The sequence below is a fragment of the Cervus canadensis genome, chromosome 7 (assembly GCF_019320065.1).
Source record: "Cervus canadensis isolate Bull #8, Minnesota chromosome 7, ASM1932006v1, whole genome shotgun sequence".
NCBI lineage: Eukaryota > Metazoa > Chordata > Mammalia > Artiodactyla > Cervidae > Cervus > Cervus canadensis.
In genome coordinates this window covers 76,692,490-76,718,168 of record NC_057392.1, presented here as the reverse complement: position 1 = coordinate 76,718,168, position 25,679 = coordinate 76,692,490, and the positions used below count along the sequence as shown (strand labels likewise).

The window sequence follows — 25,679 nt, the reverse complement described above, 5'->3', positions numbered from 1 at the left end:
TACAAAATACAGACCTTGAGAAGAGGACTTCCAACTCTTCTTTGTGAATTATACCACAAACTTTCAGACTAGATCTCTATACATATACATTTAAGTACATTGCTAAAAATAGGATTATGTTTTATTTAGAAACATGGAGAGCAAGAGAAATTTACCTGATATCCATCAGCATTATGGTTTCTGGCAAATGGATAAAATGCTCCAAGTTGCATCCACCTTCTGCAAAGCTCTTCTGTGGTCTCAGCCACAAACCCACAGATATCTGCTCCAACCTAAATAACATATGTATCTATTATTTATATTGTAAAGATTCTCAAATTTGCCCGGAGCATCACATTTATACAACTGATTAATCTGTACCAACTTACAGTTTTTGTTTTACTGTCTTCTTATTACTCTTCCTCGTTCTAGTTGATTTTGGATTTTTGCCACATACTTGCCTCTAATTCAATGTATAAAGCTGAAACTGAGTTATTAAAAATGTGTGGCTTCTTAATCCAAAACTCACCACCTGTGATTTGACTTTCTCTATTTATATTACTGTAGGAGTAAAAGAGTAAAAAATATTGCCAGATGTATGATCACATATAATTGCACTTTTTGTCCCTCAAGAACTCTTCAGAAAAATTGACTATATATAATTTACTATCAGTATTTAATGTCTATAAGCATTTCATTTTTATAAGTGGTATATATGTACCTATAAACAATATATAATAATATTTTGCATTCTTATTACCTTTACATAAATGACATGTATGTGTTACACTGCATTTCACTTTTCTTCTCAAAGAATTATTTTTGTGAGATTCAATTAGGTTAATATGGCTGCAGTTCTCTATTGTATGGGATCCCATCACTATAAAATATGCTTGTATGAAGTGTGTATATAAGCTTCTTAGTGAATATATATGTATATGAGACTACATTCCTGACTTTTTGGAAAAGTATATTTTTTAAATCAAAACTAGTTGTAACTATTTATAATAAGTACAGTCACAGTACAGAAATGTTCCCACTTGCTTCATTTTCTTGCTGATTTCTGATATTTTCAGGCTTTTAATTTTTATTACCTATACATATTAAATGCATTTCACCAAAGTTTTTACTTGCACTTCTCTGATTACTAGGAAAGTTGAGAATTTTTTCACAATTTTTTTTTTTAGTCCATATATATTTCTCTTTCTATAGAATTGCTTGATATATCCTTTGCTGATTTTTCTACTGTTTTTACCTTTTACAGATTTATAGTAGGTTCTTTAAATTAAATATTAATCATTTACTACTTACATGAATTGAAAATATAATTTTCCAGTAGTAGTAAACATTTTAATTTTTAAAATAGACATTTGATGAACAAAATTTTCATTTTGTAACCAAATTTGTTTCTTTATTAGTTGTGCCTCTGTGCTGTGTTTAAGAATTCAACTCTTAACCTTACGTCATAAAGTTACTCACTTATATTTTCTTCTATGATGCTTAAAGTTTACTTTTCACACATAGGTTGTGTACTATTTGAGACAGAGAGTCACTTTATTTTATATTTTAAATGGATAATCAATTGTCCATATGATTGGTGGATACTTTCTTCACTGAGCTACAGTGATAGTGCTACTATTAAACAAACTTCTATTAATGTATGGACCCATGTCCTATTTTGCAATATTAACTTATTTGATTAGTCACAGTTAAGTATCACTGCATTATATTACTATTTTAGCTGATAGGGCAAAATCCATGTGCTCTTTTCTATGTCTTAAAGTGTATTGTCTTCCACATGAAGTTTAGAGTAACTTTAAATGTTCTTCAAATTCTCTTTATAGCTTAAAATAGAATGTCACTGAATTTAGATAACAGTTTTGGGAGAAAGCATATTTCTATAAGACTTCTTATCCATGAACATGTTGTATCTTTAATTTGCTAAGTTACTACAATTTCTCTCAAAAACTCCCACACTTAGCTTGAATATTTACTCCTAGTTATTGCTTATTAGTTAGTTGCTATAATATACATAACACCTTATCTTGGAATACATTGTAACATTGCTTATTTTGTTCTTTTTTGGACAAAACTTGCCATATATTGGCCTATTTTATTCAAAATTCCAGAGTCACCTTTTTATTCTGACATTTGTTTCTCTAGAGACATTGTTTTCACTGCATTCATCTTCTCTTATTTTCATTACCTATATGTTTAGATTTATTCTGTTTTTCTTTTCATGTATTTCATGTATTTCACTAATTAATATTCAAAACTTCTTTGTTTATAATCTTAGCATTTAAGGTTAAAATTTTTCTTCTAAATACCAATTTGTTTGATATCCCAAATTTCTGATATGAAGTACAATTGTTTGCATTCAATTTTACAGTTTCTCTCCCTCATTTCCATTCAGTTTATTTTGGTGAATCAGTTGGTAATGTGTTTAATTACTTTCCAAATTCAAGACGGTGTGTGTGTGTGTGTGTGTGTGTGTGTGTGTGTGGTAGCTTTTTTGTTTTGGTTTGGTTTGTTTCTGGTTTTAACTTTGTTCAATACATAAGAAAGAATAAACAAATCACTATAATTTTATAAATTTCTCATTTATTTTGTTATGTAATTATGCTGCTTAGTGTTGAATATCAACACTGCATAGTTCTTTTTTTGCTTGATATAGAGACTTACCTGATTTCTTACATTTGGAATAACCTATATAAGTTTTCTCTGCTTTAAAAATTTGAAACATTTCTGTCATCTTTTCTCTTTTAAATAGAAGAAACAGCTTTATTATCTTTTTAACCTAAACTGACAGTCTAGAGAATTTCAAATATATCTAGAATTTCAATATTTACTTTTTTTACAGTGCCAAGTTTGGATTTTTCCCTACAGTTTTCTCTGGTGCTTTTGTATTTTTTTATATAAGATTTTTCTGTGTTTTGTTTATATTGACTTTGTTTTAGGAATTAGTATGATTTGACTGAATTTTGTTCATTCTCTCTTTACCCTCTAATGTTATAGACACCATCCACAATCTTATTTTTCTCATAAATTCTCTAGGAATAGAAATTGAAATTTTCTGTCACATAACTTTAATAATTTAACTGAAAATCATTAAGATGAAACAACATTGCAAAATTTGTAATTACAGTATTTATAAATAATATTGTAAAAACTACTTACAAAAGGTATTCCAAACAAACCAAACTCCAGCATTCCTGTAATAGACCATTCCATTTGTTCCCAAGAAGCAGTATTGTCTCCTAACCAATGTGCAGAATGGCTTCCAGATCCAGCAAAAGTTGATCGGGTGAGAATAAAGCTTCTCTTATTAGGAAGAACTTTTTCTAGAGCTCTAAAAACAAAATAAAATTAATAAATAACATCTATTTTAAAACAATATTGATATGATAAATTCTAAAATCTTATTTTCAAGGCATATATTAGCTTTTAGAGCCAAGCTATAATAATTGCAACTATTTTATCAATATTTTATATTAATTTTGCATTTAGATATTAATATTTACTTAGTAAAATACATTCAGATCAAACATAGAAAAGAAATCTTCTAGAAATGATTTAGAGTTTGAATAATTTTCCTTTCCAAATTAAACATGGGTTTTCTATATGCAGAAAGCAAATCAATATTTGTTTTTGAAATATGTGATTTAAACCCATTGGAAAATCTCTTTATAATATAAAATACAGCAGTCCAAACTTATACCCAAAACACATTTTTTGGGATTCAGTGATGCTAATCATACATTAATGTTTATATTTTCAAATATTATCTAACAATGTTGATGTAAAACTTGTATGCTTGCAAAGCACTTTATTTTGTTTTTAGAATTTCATCATCCACAATACTAACATTATTCATCTCACCTCTTTTAGTACCTGAATATTGTTGACAAATTTTTCCATAATTGGAAAATTATCAGAAAAAAGATAATAAAAATTTAATTTGGTAGATTATCTTAATAAAAATATAATAGTATTCTGAGATGCTTTTTTAAAATTACCTTTATATGAACTATAATGTTCTTTCTTTCTAGTATTTATTTACTTATACTCTATGATACATAATGCTGTCAAGTGAAGTAAGCACTATGAAGATAGCATATACAATTTTGATATCCTGGTATGCTTTGGGACCAAATATAGTTTAGAATGAATACTTGATCACAGTTGCTTAATTATGAGAAAATTTAAAATTTATTGATAGAGAATTTTTTATTTACTATTGCATTATAGGTCCTCATACAATGTTTGAAAAATAGTAGGCAATCAATATATGATTATCTCATTTCTTTGTTTTGTATCATGCTACTTTTTTACACACAAGCAAACACATTCTATTAGAGAATTACTTGTGAGATATTACATAGAAAACCACATTTTAAATGAAACACTCTTTTTAAAAAAATAATGACTTGTTCAAATAGCACCACTGTCTTAGACCAGTTATGAGATTCATGTTTAGAACACATGTTCAGAGACACCAAGCTGAATCAAAATTTAGCAGGATAATTTCAGTCTATGAATTAAAAAAGGATCACAGTTAAGTACATATATCATGTAGGTCTTGATAATTAAGTTTCAAATATATGAATATTTAATAAAAGAGGTGATGCTTTTATGCCCTAATTTTTCACAATGAAAATATTATCTTTCTTTGCTTTCTTACACTTGTTATTATCCACTATATGTAAATTACCAAATATATTTCTAGACAATAAATATCAGAAAGTTTTCTGAGTGAAATTGCACTTACTTCTCTGTGGCTATAGACATACTATATCCATAGAGGCTGTGTACATCATACTGTTTCCCCCAGTATTGCACAGCATCCATGCAAATTGTTTTGGAATACATGAGTTTGTCAAGAATATCTTAGAAAAAAATATAAGAAATAATTAGGTAAGAAATATTTTTCCAAAAAAAAAAAAAAGAAATATTTTTCCATTTTAAGCTTCATAATTCTTAAGTGATGTGCTATGTAATACTATGCATAATTAAAAACATAATGAAACACATCACTTTATGCTAAGTTTCAATTGGGTCTCCACCCTTTATTCTCATTCTCATTAATTTACTGTTAGATTTGCACTTAAAGTAGTACATATTATGTTTCTTAGCTTCAGTAATAAATGAATTCATGGAAAAAATAGACTTTAACATATATATATAGAAATATATACATCTGCACTGTAAATCATATAATTATAGCCATATTTGAAAATTGTATAATTTTTTAAAATATAACCTAATTCCACACATGTAGACTTGTTACACAACAGCAAATCATATAAATCTCTGCTTTTCAGTTTTTAATATGCTTTAGTTTGCAGGCCTAGGTGGCACAGTAATAATTATTGTTGTCTTTCTTCAGATGTCCTTATCACAATCTATTTCCCTAAGAGCACTTATTTGTCATTAGTTAAATTTTTTTACCAGTTTTAATGGTGAAAATGTGCTTTTTCAAATAGGTGAGAAGAAGCTATTAACATCTGTTACTGCTGTTATTTAGTCACTAAGTCATGTCCAACTCATTTGAGACTCCATGGACTGTAGCCTACCAGGATTCTCTGTTCATGTGATTTCCCAGGTAAATACTGTAATTGCTATTTCCTTCTCCAGGGGATCTTTCCCATGCAGGGATTGAATCTATGCCTCCAGGATTTACAGGCAGATGATTTACCACCAACTCCCGAGAGAAGCCCAAATATTCATATTAGCTACTTCTAATAATGGCAAAGGAGAAAAGGAAAGATATACCCATTTGAATGCAGTGTTCCAAAGAATAGCAAGGAGAGATAGGAAAGTGTTCCTCAGTAAACAATGCAAAGAAATAGAGGAAAACAATAGAATGGGAAAACCTAGAGATCTCTTCAAGAAAATTAGAGATACCAAGTGAAGGTTTCATGCAAAGATGGGCACAATAAAGGACATAAATGGTATGAACCAAACAGAAGCAGAAGCTAGGAAGAGGTGGCAAGAATACACAGAAGAACTATACAAAGAAGATCTTCATGGCCCAGATGGTCATGACAATGTGATCATTCACCTAGAGCCAGACATCCAGGAATGCAAAGTCAAGTGGGACTTAGAAAGCATCACTACGAACAAAGTTAGTGGAGGTGATAGAATTCCAGTTGAGCTATTTCAAATCTTAAAAGACAATGCTGTGAAAGTGCTACATTGAATATGCCAGCTGGAAAACTTAGCAATGTCTACAGGACTAGAAAAAGTCAGGTTTCATTCCAATCCCAAAGAAAGATAATGTCAAAGAATGCACAAATTACTGCACAATTGCACTCATCTCACACATTAGAAAAGTAATACTCAAAATTCTCCAAGCTAGGTTTCAACAGTATCTGAACTATGAAATTCCAGATGCTAAAGCTGGATTTAGAAAAGGCAGAGGAACCAGAAACCAGATTGCCAACATCCATTGGATCACTGAAAAAACAAGAGAGTTCAAGAAAAATATCTATTTCTGCTTTATTGACTATGCCAAAGCCTTTGACTGTGTGGATCACAACATACTGTGGAAGATTCTTCAAGAGATGGGAATGCCAGACCACCTGACCTGCCTCCTGAGAAATCTATTTGTAGGCCAAGAAGAAACAGTTAGAACTGGACATGGAACAACAGACTGGTTCCAAATAGGAAAAGGAGTATGTCAAGGCTGTATATTGTCACCCTGCTTATTTAACTTATATGCAGAGTACATCATGAGAAATGCAAGACTGGATGAAGCACAAGCTGGAATCAAGATTGCCAGGAGAAATATCAATAACCTCAGATAGCAGAGGACACCATCTTTATGGCAGAAAGTGAAGAAGAACTAAAGAGCCTCTTGATGAAAGAGAAAGAGGAGAGTGAAAAAGTTGGCCTATAACTTAACATTCAGAAAACTAAGATCATAGCATCTGGTCCTACTACTTCATGGCAAATAGATGGACAAACAGTGGAAGCAGTGACAGACTTTAATTTGTGAGGCTCTAAAATCATTGCAGATGGTGACTGCAACCATGAAATTAAAAGATGCTTGCTCCTTGAAAGAAAAGTTATGACCAACCGAGACAGCTTATTAAAAAGCATAGACGTTACTTTGCCAACAAAGATCCATCTAGTCAAAGCTATGGTTTTTCCAGTAGTCATGCATAGATGTCATGCGAGGAGATACCCCTTGTCCAAGGTAAGGAGCAGTGGTTGCACATTGCTGGAGCGGCCATGAAGAGATATCCCACATTGAAGGTGAGAGAAACCAAAGTAAAATGGTAGGTGTTGTGAGAGGGCATCAGAGGGCAGACACACTGAAACCACAATCACAGAAAACCAGCCAATCTGATCACAGGACCACAGCCTTGTCTAACTCAATGAAACTAAGCCACGCCGTGTGGGGCCACTCAAGACGGACAGGTCATGGTGGAGAGGTCTGACAGAATGCGGTCCACTGGAGAAGGGAGTGGCAAACCACTTCAGTATTCTTGCCTTGAGAACCCCATGAACAGTATGAAAAGGCAAAATGATAGGATACTGAAAGAGGAACTCCCTAGGTTGGTAGGTGCCCAATATGCTACTGGAGATCAGTGGAGAAATAACTCCAGAAAGAATGAAGGGATGGAGCCAAAGCAAAAACAACACCCAGTTGTGGATAGGACTGGTGATAGAAGCAAGGTCTAATGCTTTAGATTGCATAGGAACCTGGAATGTTAGGTTCATGAATCAAGGCAAAATGGAAGTGGTCAAACAGGAGATGGCAAGAGTGAACATCAACATTCTAGGAATCAGAGAACTAAAATGGACTAGAATGGGTGAATTTAACTCGGATGACCATTGCATCTACTGCTGTGGACAGGAATCCCTTAGAAGAAATGGAGTAGCCATCATGGTCAACAAAAGAGTTCAAAATGCAGTACTTGGATGAAATCTCAAAAATGACAGAATGATCTCTGTTTGTTTCCAAGGGAAACCATTCAATATCACGGTAATCCAAGCCTATGCCCCAATCAGTAACGCTGAAGAAGCTGAAGTTGAATGGTTCTATGAAGACTTATAAGACCTTTTAGAACGAACACCCAAAAAAGATGTAGTTTTCTTTAGAGGAGACTGGAATGCAAAAGTAGGAAGTCAAGAAACACCTGGAGTAACAGGCAAATTTGGCATTGGAGTATGGAATGAAGCAGGGAAAAGGCTAATAGAGTTTTGCCAAGAGAACACACTGGTCATAGCAAACACCCTCTTCCAACAACACAAGAGAAGACTCTACACATGGACATCACCAGATGGTCAACACTGAAATCAGATTGATTATATCCTTTGCAGCCAAAGGTGGAGAAGCTCTATACAGTCAGCAAAAACAAGACTGGGAGCTGAGTGTGGCTCAGATCATGAACTCCTTATTGCCAATTTCAGACTTAAATTGAAGAAAGTAGGGAAAACCACTAGACCATTCAGGTATGACCTAAATCAAATCCATTATGACTATACAGTAGAAGTGAGAAATAGATTTAAGGGACTAGATCTGATAGACAGAGAGCTTGATGAACTATGGACGGAGGTTCCTGACATTGTACAGGAGACAGGGATCAAGACCATATTCATGGAAAAGAAATGCAAAAAATGCAAAAATGGCTGTCTGAGGAGGCCATACAGATAGCTGTGAAAAAAAGGGAAGTGAAAGCAAAGGAGAAAAGGAAAGATATTTCCATTTGAATGCAGAGTTCCAAAGAATAGCAAGGAGAGACAAGAAAGCCTCCTCAGCGATCAATGCAGAGAAATAGAGGAAAACAAACAGAATGGGAAAGACGAGAGATCTCTTCAAGAAAATTAGAGATACCAAGGGAACATTTCATGCAAAGATGGGCTCAATAAAGGACAGAAATGGTATGGACCTAACGGAAGCAGAAGATATTAAGAAGAGGTGGAAAGAATACACAGAAGAACTGTACAAAAAAGATCTTCATGACCCAAATAATCACAATGGTGTGATCACTCACCTAGAGCCAGACATCCTGGAATGTGCAGTCAAGTGGGCCTTAGAAAGCATCACTACGAACAACGCTGGTGGATGTGATGGAATTGCAGTTGAGCTATTTCCAATCCTAAAAGATGATGCTGTGAAAGTGCTGCACTCAAGATGCCAGCAAGTTTGGAAAACTCAGCAGTGCCACAGGACTGGAAAAGGTCAGTTTTCATTCCAATCCCAAAGAAAGGCAATGCCAAAGAATGCTCAAACTACCACACAATTGCACTCATCTCACATATTGGTAAAGTAATGCTCAAAATTCTCCAAGCCAGTCTTCAGCAATACATGAACTGTGAACTTCCAGATGTTCAAGCTGGTTTTAGAGAAGGCAGAGGAACCATAGACCAAATTGCCAACATCCACTGGATCATCGAAAAAGCAAGAGTTCCAGAAAAACATCTATTTCTGCTTTATTGACTATGCCAAAACCTTTGACTATGTGGATCACAACATCTGTGGAAAATTCTGAAAGAGATGGGAGTACCAGACCACCTGACCTGCCTCTTGAGAAACCTATATGCAGGTCAGGAAGCCACAGTTAGAACTGGACACAGAACAGCAGACTGGTTTCAAATAGGAGAAGGAGTACCTCAAGGCTGTATATTATCACCCTGCTTATTTAACTTATATGCAAAGTACATCATGAGAAACGCTGGGCTGGAAGAAGCACAAGTTGGAATCAAGATTGCCGGGAGAAATATCAATAACTTCAGATATGCAGATGACACCACCCTTATGGTAGAAAGTGAAGAGGAACTAAAAATCCTCTTGATGAAAGTGAAAAAGGAGAGTGAAAAAGTTGGCTTAAATCTCAACATTCAGAAAACCAAGATCATGGTATCCAGTCCCATCACTTCATGACAGATAGATGGGCATACAGTGGAAACAGTATCAAACTTTATTTTTCTGGGTTCCAAAATCACTGCAGATGGTGATCGCAGCCATGAAATTAAAAGACGCTTATTCCTTTGAAGGAAAGTTGTGACCAACGTAGATAACATTTTAAAAAGCAGAGGCATTACTTTGGCAACAAAGGTCCATCTAGTCAAGGCTACGGTTTTTCCAGTGATCATGTAGGAAAGTGAGAGTTGGACTGAGAAGAAAGCTGAGCACCGAAGAATTGATGCTTTTGAACTGTGGTGTTGGAGAAGACTCTTGAGAGTCCCTTGGACAGCAAGGAGATCCAACCAGTCCATCCTAAAGGAGATCAGTCCTGGGTGTTCATTGGAAGGACTGATGCTGAAGCTGAAACTCCAATACTTTGGCTACCTTATGCAAAGAGTTGACTCATTGGAAAAGACCCTGATGCTGGGAGGGATTGGGGGCAGGAGGAGAAGGGGATGACAGAGGATGAGATGGCTGATGGCATCACCGACTCGATGGATGGACATGAGTTTGAGTAAACTCAGGGAGTTGTTGATGGACAGGGAGGCCTGATGTGCTGCAATTCTTGGGGTGACATAGAGTCAGACACGACTGAGTGACTGAACTGACCTGATGCATGGATGTGAGAGTTGGACTATAAAGAAAGCTGAGCACCGAAGAATTGATGCTTTTGAACTGTGGTGTTGGAGAAGACTCTTCAGAGGCCCTTGGACTGCAAGGAGATCCAACCATCCATTGTAAAGGAAATCTGTCCTGAATATTCATTTGAAGGACTGATGTTGAAGCTGAAACTCCAATACTTTGGCCTCCTGATGCAAACAACTGACTCATTTGAAGAGACCCTGATGCTTCAATCGGAAAGATTGAAGGCGATAGGAGCAGGCGACAACAGAAGATGACAAGGTTGGATGGCATCACTGACTCTGGATATGAGTTTGAGTAAACTCCAGGAGTTGGTAACAGACAGAGAGGCCCGGTGTGCTGTATTCCATGGGGTTTCAAAGAGGAGGACACGACTGAGTGACTGAACTGAATTGCAAAATGACACAGAATTACATCACAGCGCTCAAGGAAAAAATTTTATCACTTATATTGTGATTTCAAGCAAAGTTTATTCCTTTCATTTATCATTTAATCATGGGCAATTCATCAGTGGTAAAGACGAAATATTCTATACCAAAATTTTAAAATGTGCTCCTTTCCTTAGGCATAAATATTTTGGCCCAAAACAAACACCACAGTTATTTCATGGTCTCAAAATTATATCAATATCTGTAATTTAGAAATATATGTTTGAATTTACCAGTAAATAAATATAGTTTTTCTAATTAACTGTAAGAAATAACTGAAATTTACCGGGAGTAAAAGGTGGATAATTCAGGTTGTTAGCACTGCATCCTTTCTTTGAACCTTGAACAAAGCTGGAAACTTCATTCATGTCCTGAATGGATATAAGATAAAGAACAGTAGATTTCAAGTAGTTGTAAATCATATTTACAGCAAGTCTCTGTTTATTTGTAAATATTTTATCAAGAGCCACCATGACATTCTTCTACTCCAAGAAGGCAAATATAAACTACCAGCCTACAAACAAGCTTGTTTAACTATTCTCACTACTTGGTTCTACTTCTAGTATGAACAAGTTATTATAGTGAGAAAAAGTATTACTTGTGTTTGCATAAATGTATATATCAGATAACAGAGGTATCTTGATAGGATTAAAAGATTATATGCAACCAAAATATATTTGATTTACCTTATTTAAAATACATATAAAGCATTAATCATATTACATTAAATGTATTAAGCAACTGTCTTTTAAAATAACTGTATTGATCTTCTCACTGAATTTATCATTGTACATATTTCCAGCACATTCTTTTATTTAGCATAGCTTATTAACTTCAGCTGGCATTTATCTAGTTTCTATTGTGTGCCTAGCTAGACACAGCACTTTTTGCCTGGGCTTCCCTGGTTGCTCAGACTGTAAACAATCTGCCTGCAATTCAGGAGACCTGGGTTTGATCCCTGGGTTGAGAAAATCTCCTGGAGAAGGGAATGGGAACCCACTTCAGTATTCTTCTCTGGAAAATCTGATGGACAGAGAAGCCTGGTGGGCTATATGGGGTCGCAAAGAGTCAGACACGACTGAGTGACTAACACAGCTCCTACACTTTCTTGAGAGACTGAAAATACAAAAAAGGTGAATAGTATTTTAGTATTCTAATAAAAATGGCTCTGACCTTATTGAATCCCTGGAAGAGTTTCAGGGAACCCTAGGGCAGTGGTCATGTATGGATGTGAGAGTTGGACTGTGAAGAAAGCTGAGCGCCAAAGAATTGCTGCTTTTGAACTGTGGTGTTGGAGAAGACTCTTGAGAGTTCCTTGGACTGCAAGGAGGTCCAACCAGTCCATCCTAAAGGAGATCAGTCCTGGGTGTTCACTGGAAGGACTGATGCTGAAACTGAAACTCCAATATTTTGACCACCTCATGCAAAGAGTTGACTCATTGGAAAAGATCCTGATGCTGGGAGGGATTGGGGGCAGGAGGAGAAGGGGACGACAGAGGATGAGATAGCTGGATGGCATCACTGACTCGATTGACATGAGTATGAGTAAACTCCAGGAGTTGGTGATGGACAGGGAGGCCTGGCGTGCTATTATTCATGAGGTTGCAAAGAGTCAGACACGACTGAGCAACTAAACTGAACTGAACTGAGGGCTGCTGGACCACATTATAAGAACCAGTGATCTAGATACCTTTTGGAGTCAGAGCTGTGGGGTATTGTGTCTATGGATTCTCTTGCTTTGTAAACTGAGGCCTCAATGTTGTCTTCCTACTTACTGGTTCTCTGTCCACAAACAGTTGAGTAAAATCTTTGGACTAAAACATATAATTCAGATAAAATCTTTTACAACATGCTCACGAAATGTGCGTCTTTCTCCTTCTCTGTTAATGCACCAAACTTCTCTATATTTTTCACTCTTAGTTCCCACATCTCTACAATATGTTGCTTCTGCTCTCACAAAGGTATCAAACTCAGTCAATTCCTTTGTTGATTTGGTTTTCCTCAGAGGAAACATATTCTCTTCATTACTCTTCCCTTCTTCAATCCACATGATGCTCAGATGGAATTAATGTAAGAAATTAAGGCCATTCAGGGAGAAGATATGATTTCTCATTTTGATACACATTTTTGTTTTCTTAAGAGCCACAAAGAAAAACAATTAGGTAGTTATTCGAAAGTATACATTGGGGTTATTTTACTGAAAGTACCTAATATATTCAATGTTGCTGTCATATGTCCAGTAGAATTAATACAAAGAGATACTATAGCTGAACAGATAATAATTTTAGATAAACATAAATATTTGTTCTTATTGATTGCACAAATTGAATTAAATTTAAACATAGCATCAAGTACTGAAATTCATAAATGGAACTGAGTTGTATTATTTTAAATATTAAGTCTTTTTCTAAAATATTTTATTAACTCTTGTATATAATATCACTGAAGAAATGCAAGAGCAAACATTTAACTCTGATGCTAATGTTATTCTACTTGAACTGTGTATTTGCAAACTTGCAATAAAATTTTAGCATTCACTCAAAATATACTTTATCTTATTCAATTAAATAAAATAATTTAATATATATAGCAAAATAAAATAATAAATTATTATTATATAATAAAATAACTTAAAATGAAATTTAATCTTTTATGTGATTTTAACTATATTCTACAACAAATGGATAGCATTTGATATTTGATTATTTTTAATTAAAATGTCATATCTATTTGGCAATATTATATTATTAATAAGCTGAACTTATTACCCATAATTTGAAGGAATTGACTTGTATTTCTTTTAATGTATTTTGTATTTTTGCTCTTTCAGAATTCTGAAAAGACTTTTCCCTAACATATTCAAATGATTTAAATGATGTTCAGTCTGTTCAGTTCAGTTCAGTCGCTCAGTCGTGTCCGACTATTTGAGACCCCATGAATTGCAGCACGCCAGGCCTCCCTGTCCATCACCAACTCCCAGAGTTGACTCAAACTCGTGTCCATCGAGTCGGTGATGCCATCCAGCCATCTCATCCTCTTTTGTCCCCTTCTCCTCCTGCTCCCAGTCTCTCCCAGCATCACGGTCTTTTCCAATGAGTCAGCTCTTCCCATCAGGTGGCCAAAGTATTGGAGTTTCAGCTTCAGCACCAGTCCTTCCAGTGAACACCCAGGACTGATCTCCTTTAGGACGGACTGATTGGGTCTCCTTGCAGTCCAAGGGACTCTCAAGAGTCTTCGCCAACACCACAGTTCAAAAGCAACAATTCTTCGGTGCTCAGCTTTCTTCACAGTCCAACTCTCATATCCATACATGACCACTGGAAAAACCATAGCCTTGACTAGACGGACCTTTGTTGGCAAAGTAATGTCTCTGCTTTCTAATATGCTGTCTAGGTTGGTCATAACTTTCTTTCCAGGCAGTAAGCGTCTTTTAATTTCATGGCTGCAGTCAACATCTGCAGTGATTTTGGAGCCCCAAAAAATAAAGTCTGACACTGTTTCCACTGTTTACCCATCTGTTTCTCATGAAGTGATGGGACCAGATGCCATGATCTTAGTTTTCTGAATGCTGAGATTTAAGCCAACTTTTTCACTCTCCTCTTTCACTTTCATCAAGAGGCTTTTTAGTTCCTCTTCACTTTCTGCCATAAGGGTGGTGTCATCTGCATATCTGAGGTTATTGATATTTCTCCCGGCAATCTTGATTCCAGCTTGTGCTTTCTCCAGCCCAGCGTTTCTCATGATGTACTCTGCATATAAGTTAAATAAGCAGGGTGATAATATACAGCCTTGATGTACTCCTTTTCCTATTTGGAACCAGTCTGTTGGTCCATGTCAGGTTCTAACTGTTGCTTCCTGACCTGCATACAGATTTCTCAAGAGGCAGGTCAGGTGGTCTGGTATTCCCATCTCTTTCAGAATTTTCTACAGTTTGTATAAGGTCACGTAAAAAGTGAATTTGATTAGCATTTTCAACATTAAAGTCAGATTGAAAGTTTTGTAAGTTTTGAGGCAAAGAACTCAGTGAATTGATAGTAAGATGTACTCCTACATTTTTCAGGTATTAAAATCATCTCAAGTCTAGTAATGACTATTTATAGAAATTGGCAATGGCATTTCTAGGGGTACTTTATAAAGTCCATTGAAAATTGTGTAATAATCTGGTGACCTTACATAACTTCACATTTAAACTAAATCTAAATGAAGTGAAGTGAAATCTCTCAGTCGTGTCTGCCTGTTTGCGACCCTATGGACTTTAGCCTATCAGGCTTCCCAGTCCATGGGATTTTCCAGGCAAGAGTACTGGAGTGGGTTGCCATTTCCTTTTCCAGAAATCTAAATGAAAATGCCCTTATTTTCAAAGAAATTTAAATAATCAATTTTTTTCTAAGAATCTTATGAAATGTTGAGAGAACATATCCAATTAAGCCTTCAGTTATTTGGGATACATTGAAAGTATTTGGATATATTTTCTCAATGAATTTTAAGTTTCCCAACACTATATATTAAATTATTAGAATTCTTTATGGGAAAACTCAGTTGTTCAGATTTTAAAGAATAAAACAATAATAATGTGTTAAAAATATGCCTACTTTTTCAGGAAAAAAATGGAAATGTTCTTTGAATTTTAAAAATATTGACTAATACTTTTATTTTGAAATCACAGTTTCAGTCTTAATTGTTCCAAATGCAGTTGGCTCTTATTTCTAAAATATTAGGAGATTATCTTAAAAATGATACAAAAAAGATAATTCAACTGTAATGTATGCTTATATGTAAAAAATCTATTTTTCTGTTTCAATTAAGCTCATAACATTTTCTGAAGTCATTTTAACATTTAAAATTAAAAAGCATTAGCATTGAATCTAAATTAAAAATCTACCAAATTATAAAATTATACAAATATTTTAAAATTTGACATGAAAATAGTTTTTCATTGTCACAAAAAATAATCTGAATAAAATGAAAAGGGTAGAGAAACAACTAGCACTAGAATTTGGCAGTTATTTAGGTAAGAGCTGGAAACAGAATATCCACTACATAAACCCAATGTATGGTGGCGCTAATGGTAGAGAACCTGCCTGTTAATGCAGGAGACTTAAGAAATCTGGGTTTGATCTCTGGGTTGGGAGGATCCCCTGGAGGAAGGTGTGGCAACCCACTCCAGTAGTCTTGCCTGGAGAAGCCCATGGACAGAGGAGCTGGGAAGAGTATAGTCCATAGGGTTGCAAAGAGTTGGACAAGACTGAAGCAACCTCAGCATATACATGAACAGAATAGAAATGAATTTGGTGACATTTAATGAGCTTTGAAATCATACTGGTTATCATGTTGTGTTTTGGGGGTTTTTTTGTTTGTTTTTTAATTAGTCAAAATGCTTCTATGTTAGTGTTATAACTACTCTGACTTCCTCAGATGCCCTCTTCCCATCCCTCCCTCTCTTTGGATATGAATCAAGTATTTCAGTCTTCAATAGACTTGGGAAATGGAGTATTTTCTTTTTATAGCACAGTTAAATTCTCTTGCACTATGGCTAAATGTCACTTATACTTATAACTCTGATCCAATGGACTCAAATTGTTTCCTACGCAATAAAAGGAAAGAAAGGGAGAGAGGGAGGGAAAAAAAGAAACAAAGAAAGACAAAGAAAGGAAAGAAGGCACTTCTAATTTAAATAAAGCAATTGAAATTGGAGCTAGAATTGAAAACAAAACTCAGGAGGAGATTTTTTTCTTTTTTTGGTCATTTCTGCCAGTACTGAGTATTGTTGATTCTATCAAGAATTGTGGCTAAAAAAGGAAATAAAGAAATGAGGAAGGATTGATGGTGACAAGTATGGTCAAGGATTCCCTACCCCTCTTTTTTCTTCATCATAAAGAAGACTTATATAGAATAAAGTGAAATAAATCATTAGCAAAAGACATTTAAAAATATAGGAAGCAAGCTGCACAGAAAGGAAAGAAAAATCCACATGGGAGGACTGATACTGACTGGAGTAAGAGCCACTTCATCAACTGAAAAGGAAGAAAAAGAGGAGGGATGCTGGCTTTTGATAGGTTGGGGTGGGAAGTGGAGACAGTTCATGTCATAGTCTTCAATTATCTCTATAAAGGAGAAAGAGTGGTCCTCTCTATAGATAAGAGCTGTTAGTAAAATGGAGTATTCACTGAGGATAAATGGAAATTTAACTGGTAAAAAGACAAAAGAGAGGATTGTTAGATGACAGTATGCCTTATGAGTTTGAGGGTGAAATTATATTATCTCACCAATAACTGTGTTGCATGGAGCATCTGATAATTTTAAATTTTATTAAAAAGACAGAAATTAAATCATGAAAATAAAATGCCAGCAGCTAGGTATCATCATTGCAATCTCACTAATTTTTTGTCAAATAACTAAATGCCTCTCCATTTTCATTCTGTTATCATCATAAGAATTCTGAAGGTTATGCTAACCTTTTAGTCAACTTTATGTTGTTAAAGTGGTGAAAAATAAACACCTGTAATTGATTGGGTAAATAAATGATTAGATGAATAATTTAATAATGACTGAATTAATAGTGAAAATTTCAGGTAAGTGGAGATGCCGTGACCTCAAAGGTCAAAAAATTTAACTATTCCCAGATATCCATTATTTCACCTTCCAAAATTTTGTACAGCTGTAATAACTTTGTAAAACATGGCTGATGTTCTGTGTCCAAAATTATTAGATATTTTTTTTTCCTGAAATACAGAGTTCTTGGATTACCGAGTAATTTCATTCTCCAAATGTTATTATAGTTTTAGAGTCTGCCAGGCTCCTCTGTCCATTCAGGCAAGAATATTGGAGTGGGTTGCCATTTCCTTCTCCAGGGAATCTACCCAACCCAGTAATCAGATCTGTCTCCTGCATTGCAGGCAGTTTATTTACCATTGAACCACCATGGAGGCCAAGTATCTTGAACAAAAGACACTAAATTATTGACTACGATTATTATTATTTTAAATCATAAACCTACCAGCAGGCATCAATAGCTACAGATGTAAAAGTTTTATCCAAAGAAACTTTTAAACATTAGTGTTTTCCTTTAATAACTTTACCAGTAAACATACAATTTTGTCTGTTTATTGTTGTCATCTGTCTTGAGATAAAACTCTTAACTTATTGCCAATATTGATTTGTTCTACTCATAACTTATTAAAAGAAAGTTTCTAAAGGATAAGAGCTTGTTCAAGCCCATGTTGCTGCAATTGTTCAACTACTGCAGCCATTAGTAAATGTTTTTGAAGTTGCACTACAAATTTTGTTAAATATTTTCAACTTAAATTATTAGTCATAAAAATATAACCCCTTAGTTACAGAAATAAACTTTATTCTATAAAGAATATTATTAGATAATAAAAATCTCAATCAATAGTTTGTAGTTTGTATTCTTTTTCTGACCCATGAACATGACAGGTATGATATTTATACATTCTAGAAAAATGATAACATTATTTTATGCTTGATACATTATAAAGTACATCTTGTTGAACTTATAATTAGTTTATGAAAAAATAATTCCATGTTCATTGTCCTAAATCACAAGTCTAAAATAACTACTTACAATCCAAAGTCCATCATAATTCACTTGTTGATGAAAAAGGTAGCATTCATTTGCCCACCATTCTATGCAGCTTGGATTTGTGAAATCAGGGTATACTGTTAATCCTGGCCATACCTGGAAGAACAGATTATTCTCATATACACAAAAGTAAAAGAAAACATAAATAATGGAAATTCAGGCTGAGTGAAGAGGAAGAGTAAAAAATTCTTAAAGTTATGACATTGTACTTCTTTAGGTATATGTGATCCATGGACCACCTATATTTACAATAATCTTAGGTCTACTTGAAAGCACGGACATATTCACTCTCTGATAAAAGAAATTACATTAGTGCATTTCCAAAGGCATATGTTTCCAAGAAATTTAAGCTAAAAGGTTCTTTGTGTATTTATTTATATTTGTGTGTGTGCTTAGCCACTCAATTATGATGTTCTTAGGACTACTCTGATGCTTTTAATTATTACTTCATTATACCTTCACCAGAACTTTAGGAACTAGGTATTATTTTTATCATCACTTTGCAGATGAGGTAAGTAGTATAATTAAACCCATTTTACTGATGAAAGAAGTGATGAAGTGGCTTTTCAAAGTCACTTGCTAATAAGTAGTACAGAAGGAATCTCATATCCAATCACATATCCAGGCAATCTCATATCCAATTCCATGCTATTAAACACTAAATGTACTACACTGCCTATTTATGATTTATGCTTCTTCATATTATTTTACTTACCATATAAAATAATGACATTCAGAAAGATAAATTCAATTTCAGATGTATTGGGACAAATAATATTGTTTTATATCCAAATTACGCATATTAACGATCAGATCTGTCTATATTTAACAGAACAGGTCTTGGTAGTGGTTTAGCCGCTAAGTTCTGTCCGACTCTTGCAACCCCATGGACTGTAGCCTGCCAGGCTCCTCTGTCCATGGGATTCTCCAGGCAAGAATACTGGAGTGGGTTAACATTTCCTTCTCCAGAGGATCTTCCTGACCCAGGGATTGAACCCAGGTCTCCTGCATTGCAGACAGATTCTTTACCTACTTAGCTACCAGCGGAGTCCTGGTACAGGTCTTAACAAAATGTATTTTTTAAGATATTACTGACATTATAGGGAGGAATATTGGATTTTGTTTCCTGATGGAGCTCATAATTAAGAAAATTTTCATCAGAAATTTTAACTTTGGTAAATGTGATTTAAAAAAATGATGGTTAGTATAGTCTTTATTGCTGTAAATATATTTATGTAGTCTTATTGTTGTCTTATTTAGTCTTTATTGTTATAAATAAAGCTATAATAAATATGTTTCTATAAGTTGATATTTTCTCCTGTTTCATTTCCCTTGACTAAATTACAGAATTGGAATTATCAGGTCAATGTATCTACACATTATGGTTCTTGGTATGTCTTATAAAACTGTCTCTATTCTCTAGAAGAATATTTATCTTGATTAAAAATTATGCCTTTGGGAGCCAGGCATTTTCTTCACACTGCTCCTTATTAGTTCTGTGATATAAGGAAAGTTAAAATTGGAAAAGGAAATTTAAACATTAAAGCCATCTCAAATTGGCTTTTTTTCAAATTAAAGTATTAAAAATAATTTTAATCATAGATATCTGATGATTTTATTGTAAAGATGTACACCATAAATCTTATTATCCAACATGTAAGTACTCAATTTATACATGCAATTATTTTACATCAAATTATGAGAATTGCTGTAATCAAAGTATTTATCATATTTGTATAATTAATTTCATTGCTTCTATCACTGAAAATTATCTGCCTTCTTACAAAAACTGTTTTAGTGATAACTGGAATATTTACCCTAAAGCTTCTCTATGCAATTAAAATAGCAAATCCAGATTTGAAAGCAAGTAAATTCTCTGAAACACATGCATACATACATACACTCAGAAACACTTGTTGTTGTACAATGGAAAATCCAAGCAACACAAACGTAATGAATATTATAATTTACCTCTCCAATAATTGCTGTAGTCCCATCTGACTCATTTACCCACACCTTTTGGGCAGTTCCCCTATCATAGGATTCATATGCTGCCCCATTCACACGTTTCTCTATGGAAATTGCAGGGTCCTAATAATAGAAAGAAGAAACTAGAAAATCAATTAATTTTAAAATGTGCACATACTAAAAATTAATGCATATGTTCATTTATTACCAAGATGATGACATATTTCTGCCCATGGGCATGCAAATTTTGAACAAATTCTGGGAGGCCGTTGAATGCAACTTGATCATAAGTAAAGATTTTCTTGTCTTCCATATAGTCAATATCAGTGATTTGTGTATCCTAAAAATTAGCAGAGTATATTTCAAAAAACAATACTAAAAGAATCCTCTAATCACTTCAACCCTAAAGTCCAAAGAATTTCTATTATAAATTTAATGATTAAAAGGTAAATGAACTTAGATCTCTTTTATTTCACTAAAGACACAATGATATGGCTTATAAAGCTAGTTTCTCTAATGATTATTCACATTTGTTTCATTGATGGTCACTCGGTATGTATTATGTTATATACACATGTATATGTACATATATGGGCTTATTGTATAAAAAACAAAAATCTTAACATTAAATAAAATACATAAAATCTTATTACATTAAAAGTATACAAACTCTAAAAGTATATTTAAAAAACAATATAATTTTGTCTGTACTTCAACATATGTTCTATTCTAGTACAACTCATAATCCGTTCTCAAAATTCAGGTACACCTGGGCACTGTGTATGGACATAAAGTGTACTTCATTATTAATAAGCTGCTTAATAACCTATGTCTATATTTGGCAAACAGCTATGAAAAGAAGAGTAGTGAAAGGCAAAGGAGAAAAGAAAAGATATACCCATTTGAATGCAGAGTTCCAAAGAGGAACAAGGAGAAATAAGAAAACCTTCCTCAGTAATCAGTGCAAAGAAATAGAAGAAAACAATAGAATGGGGAAAACTAGAGATCTTTTCAAGAAAATTAGAGATACCAAGGGAACACTTCATGCAAAGATGATCACAATAAAGGATAGAAATAACATGGACCTAACAGAAGAAGAAGATATTAGGAAGAAGTGGCAAGAATACACAGAAGAACTGTACAAAAAAGATCTTCATGACCCAGATAATCACAATGGAATGATCACTCACCTAGAGCCAGACATCCTGGAATGCAAATCCAAGTGGGCCTTAGGAAGCATCACTACTAACAAAGCTAGTGGAGGTGATGGAATTCCAGTTGAGCTATTTCAAATCCTAAAAGATGATGCTTTAAAAGTGCTATATTCAATATGCTCGCAAGTTTGGAAAACTCAGCAGTGGCCACAGGACTGGAAAAGGTCAGTTTTCATTCCAATCCCAAAGAAAGGCAATGCCAAGGAATGCTCAAACTACTGCACAATTACACTCATCTCACATGCTAGCGAAGTAATGCTCAAAATTCCCCAAGCCAGGCTTCAAGAGTACATGAATTGTGAACTCCCAGATGTTCAAGCTAGTTTTAGAAAAGGCAGAGGAACCAGAGATCAATTTGCCAAATCCATTGCATCACTGAAAAAACAAGAGAGTTCCAGGAAAACATCTATTTCTGCTTTATTGACTATGCCAAAGCCTTTGACTGTGTGGATCACAACATCTGTGGAAAATTCTTCAAGAGATGGGAATACCAGACCACCTGACCTTCCTCCTGAGAAATCTGTATGCAGATCAAGAAACAACAGTTAGAAGTGGACATGGAACAACAGACTGGTTGCAAATAGGAAAAGGAGTATGTCAAGGTTGTATATTGTCACCCTGCTTTTTAACCTATATGCAGAGTACATCATGAGAAATGCTATACTGGATGAAGCACAAGCTGGAATCAAGATTGCTGGGAGAAATATCAATAACCTTGGATATGCAGGTGATAACCACCCCTATGCCAGAAAGCGAAGAAGAACTAAAAAACATCTTGATGAAAGTGAAAGAGGAGAGTGAAAAAGTTGGCTTAAAAACATTCAGAAAACTAAGGTCATGGCATCTGGTCCCATCACTTCATGGGAAATAGATGGGGAAACAGTGGAAACAGTGACAGACTATTTTTCTGGGCTCCTAAATCACTGCAGATGGTGACTGCAGCCATAAAATTAAAAGGTGCAAGCTCCCTGGAAGAAAAGTTATGATACCCGAGACAGCTTATTAAAAAGCAGAGACTACTTTGCCAACAAAGGTCCATCTAGTCAAAGCTATGGTTCTTCCAGTAGTCATGTATGGATGTAAGAATTGAACTATAAAGAAAGCTGAGCACCAAAGAATTGATGCTTTTGAACTGTGGTATTGGAGAAGACTCTTGAGAGTCCCTTGGACTACAAGGAGATCCAACCAGTCCATCCTAAAGGAAATTAGTCCTGAATATTCATTGGAAGGACTGATGCTGAAGCTGAAACCCCAATACTTTGGCCAACTGATGCAAAGAACTGACTCATTTGAAAAGACCCTCATGCTAGGAAAGATGGAAGGTGGAGAAGGAGACAACAGAGGATGACATAGTTGGATGGTATCACCGACTCAATAGACATGAGTTTGAATAAATCCCAGGAGTTGGTAATGGACAGGGAGGCTTGGTGTGCTGCAATCCATGGGACCACAAAGAGTTGGTCACGACTGAGTGATTGAACTGAACTGAACTCATATTTTCAAATATGGTAATCCTGACAATATCCTGCATTTATTATTATGTGAAAATATTTAACTTTATATATATTCCCACAAACCCTTCATCCTACTTACAAATGGTATGCCAGCTGCCCGATTTCTTTGTACCACTTCTTTCACTACGTCAAGTGTCTTGTAATTCCAGCGACTCAGCTGGAATCCAAGACTCCAATAAGCTGGCATTGCTGGTCGTCCAATGAGCTTGAAGTGAATGGATATTTAATTACTTTCAATAATGAACATTAGAAACTAAAATTAATATGCTTTTAATTGTTGTATCTCTAGTATCGATTTGAGTTTAACTACATATTTTAAACAAAGATTTTGTGGTATCTGCATTCTAAAATAGATATTCTCTTAGAATTGTGTTACGAAACAATTAGCAAGTTTATGTTCCTCTTTTATTTTGTGTAAAACATCAGAAAGGTAGCACTTTAAAAAGTAGCATTTATAAGAGTGTATTTTGCTGTGCATGGAAAGTTAAAGAAGAGAATAAAAGGATGTCATTAATGAGATTAGAGAACAAGAAAACTGTCCCACCACACCTCCCACTTCCTGTAACAACAAAATGAATGAATGATACCATGTAAGAAAAGAAAGTTAAACGTATACAATTCCTATTCCGTTACATTTTGGCACTTATTTCTCTTCTAGTTTGCAAAAATATTAATAAAATATATGCCTACAAGGCTCCCCACAAAGCCTTTCATAAGGTACTCTTGATAGTCACATGTAGGGCCTTGGTTTCTTCCTTCCCCCAAGGACCGAATGGGCCCTTCTCCTCCAACTCTCTGGCAGCCCAAGCAGGCTCAGGGCACATTCGCAACAGACCACCAGAGTCTTATCACAACAACACAGCACAGGATTTTGCACATGGATATATGAGTGCAACTGACATTAAATTTTTCACTGAAAATGAAGTATTAGGTTATATTAAAACAAATAACTTTATATGGCATGATGGCTTTTCTCTCGTTAAGGTATACATTTTAGGGGAAAGAACTGTGATTTCATCATGTACATCTAAAAACTACTATTTAAAAATTTTAAAAAATACTATTGGTGGGTCATTGTATTCTCTTCAATTTAAGCGTTAAATTTATCTTTTAAAACTTGGTATCAAATAAAACTCTGCCAAAAACTCAGTATGTTTACACTATTCATAAACATATTATGTTCCATAAAATTTTAAAGATTTAGACAGGTGATTGAAATTTCTGTCTGTGTATGTTATACATATCACATAATTTATTTTCATAAAAGTATATAAAATAGGTGTTTTTATATACTATATTAATTTATGTACCAGTCATCTTGTACTTTATATGTATATATCACCCTTAAAATGTATAAAATGATCTGATCATTCAAACACATTAAAGTTTTCAATTTTGACATCCTGGCACCACTAATGAGTTAATTTGTACAGAATGTATATTCTGTTCTTCTTCAAACAAGAAATAGTTACTTTTGCCTATTCTCTATCCAATTTGTGCCCCCATTGAAATTCAGCACTGATTAATAGTGCTATATTCTACACATATTTTTTTTTTAATTCAAGATTTTTCAAGTCTACCCATAAAATGATGTATGCAAGTGGATAACTGTATTATTAATGCATGAATACTGCATTGGCATGTCAAACATGACTCAAGTTCAAGTAGTGCTGACCACAGACTTTACTCAGCATGTAATAGACAACTATCCCAACTAATATTTCACAAATAAAATCTTAAACTCTTTCAAAAATGTGCTGTTCTCTGTTTTGATGGTGTGACAGCCATACACAATAACTATGATTTCACATTATGGAGACTGTAAATTTTGTGTGCATTTCTGAAATTCACATTTATGAACAGCAATTTGGGGATTGGAAGACTTTGTAAATTATTCAATTGGGTAAAACTCTAGCTACTGTTAGTTCAGGTTTTTAGATCATAACTAAATTTTTTGATAGTAATTACTTCTCTTTTGAGATTATTCTAGGAAATGGGAATTATATGTCAAAAGATTTATCAATAAAACAAGATTTAAAAAATGGGCATGATTCTCAAATTTTATGTCTACAAAAATGATTTATTTTTCATGATAACACCAAGATTTATATATGCTAATAGTCACAAAATAACAATTTACATGGGAGAAACATTTAGAATCAGGCTCAAAATAAGTCCTGATTTCTCACCTTTCTAAAGTCCTTCTTGGGCTCACATATAATAGCATGTTACTTAATAGGTAAATGAAAGTTGTTTAGATAGTATGTTTAAGGTATAAGACTTCAGACTATGTTTTCAAAATCTGCCCTTCTAAATCTGCGTGTCAGAGCCAATTTTACTGGGATTTATCTACTGTAAATTAACAGCAAGTATCACTAGCCCTTTTTTAAACTCAGTTGCCTCCAGAATTCTTAT

The 25,679-nt window shown here is 34.3% G+C and overlaps 1 protein-coding gene across 3 annotated transcripts in view; it reads right to left on the bottom strand.

The window, feature by feature from the left end:
- SI (sucrase-isomaltase) overlaps positions 1–25,679 on the bottom strand; it is a 111,146-nt gene that overhangs the window by 73,567 nt on the left and 11,900 nt on the right. For all 3 annotated transcript variants that reach the window (XR_006270399.1, XM_043473833.1, XM_043473834.1), the window contains 8 exons: positions 23,344–23,469; positions 20,745–20,876; positions 20,540–20,659; positions 18,551–18,664; positions 11,252–11,336; positions 4,748–4,865; positions 3,157–3,328; positions 156–272 (listed from right to left, as the gene is read on the bottom strand). Coding sequence is in view for 2 of the 3 variants with exons in the window: in XM_043473833.1 (XP_043329768.1) it covers positions 156–272; positions 3,157–3,328; positions 4,748–4,865; positions 11,252–11,336; positions 18,551–18,664; positions 20,540–20,659; positions 20,745–20,876; positions 23,344–23,469 (984 nt within the window). In the remaining variant the exon portion in view is untranslated. The remainder of the gene's footprint in view (positions 1–155; positions 273–3,156; positions 3,329–4,747; positions 4,866–11,251; positions 11,337–18,550; positions 18,665–20,539; positions 20,660–20,744; positions 20,877–23,343; positions 23,470–25,679) is intronic.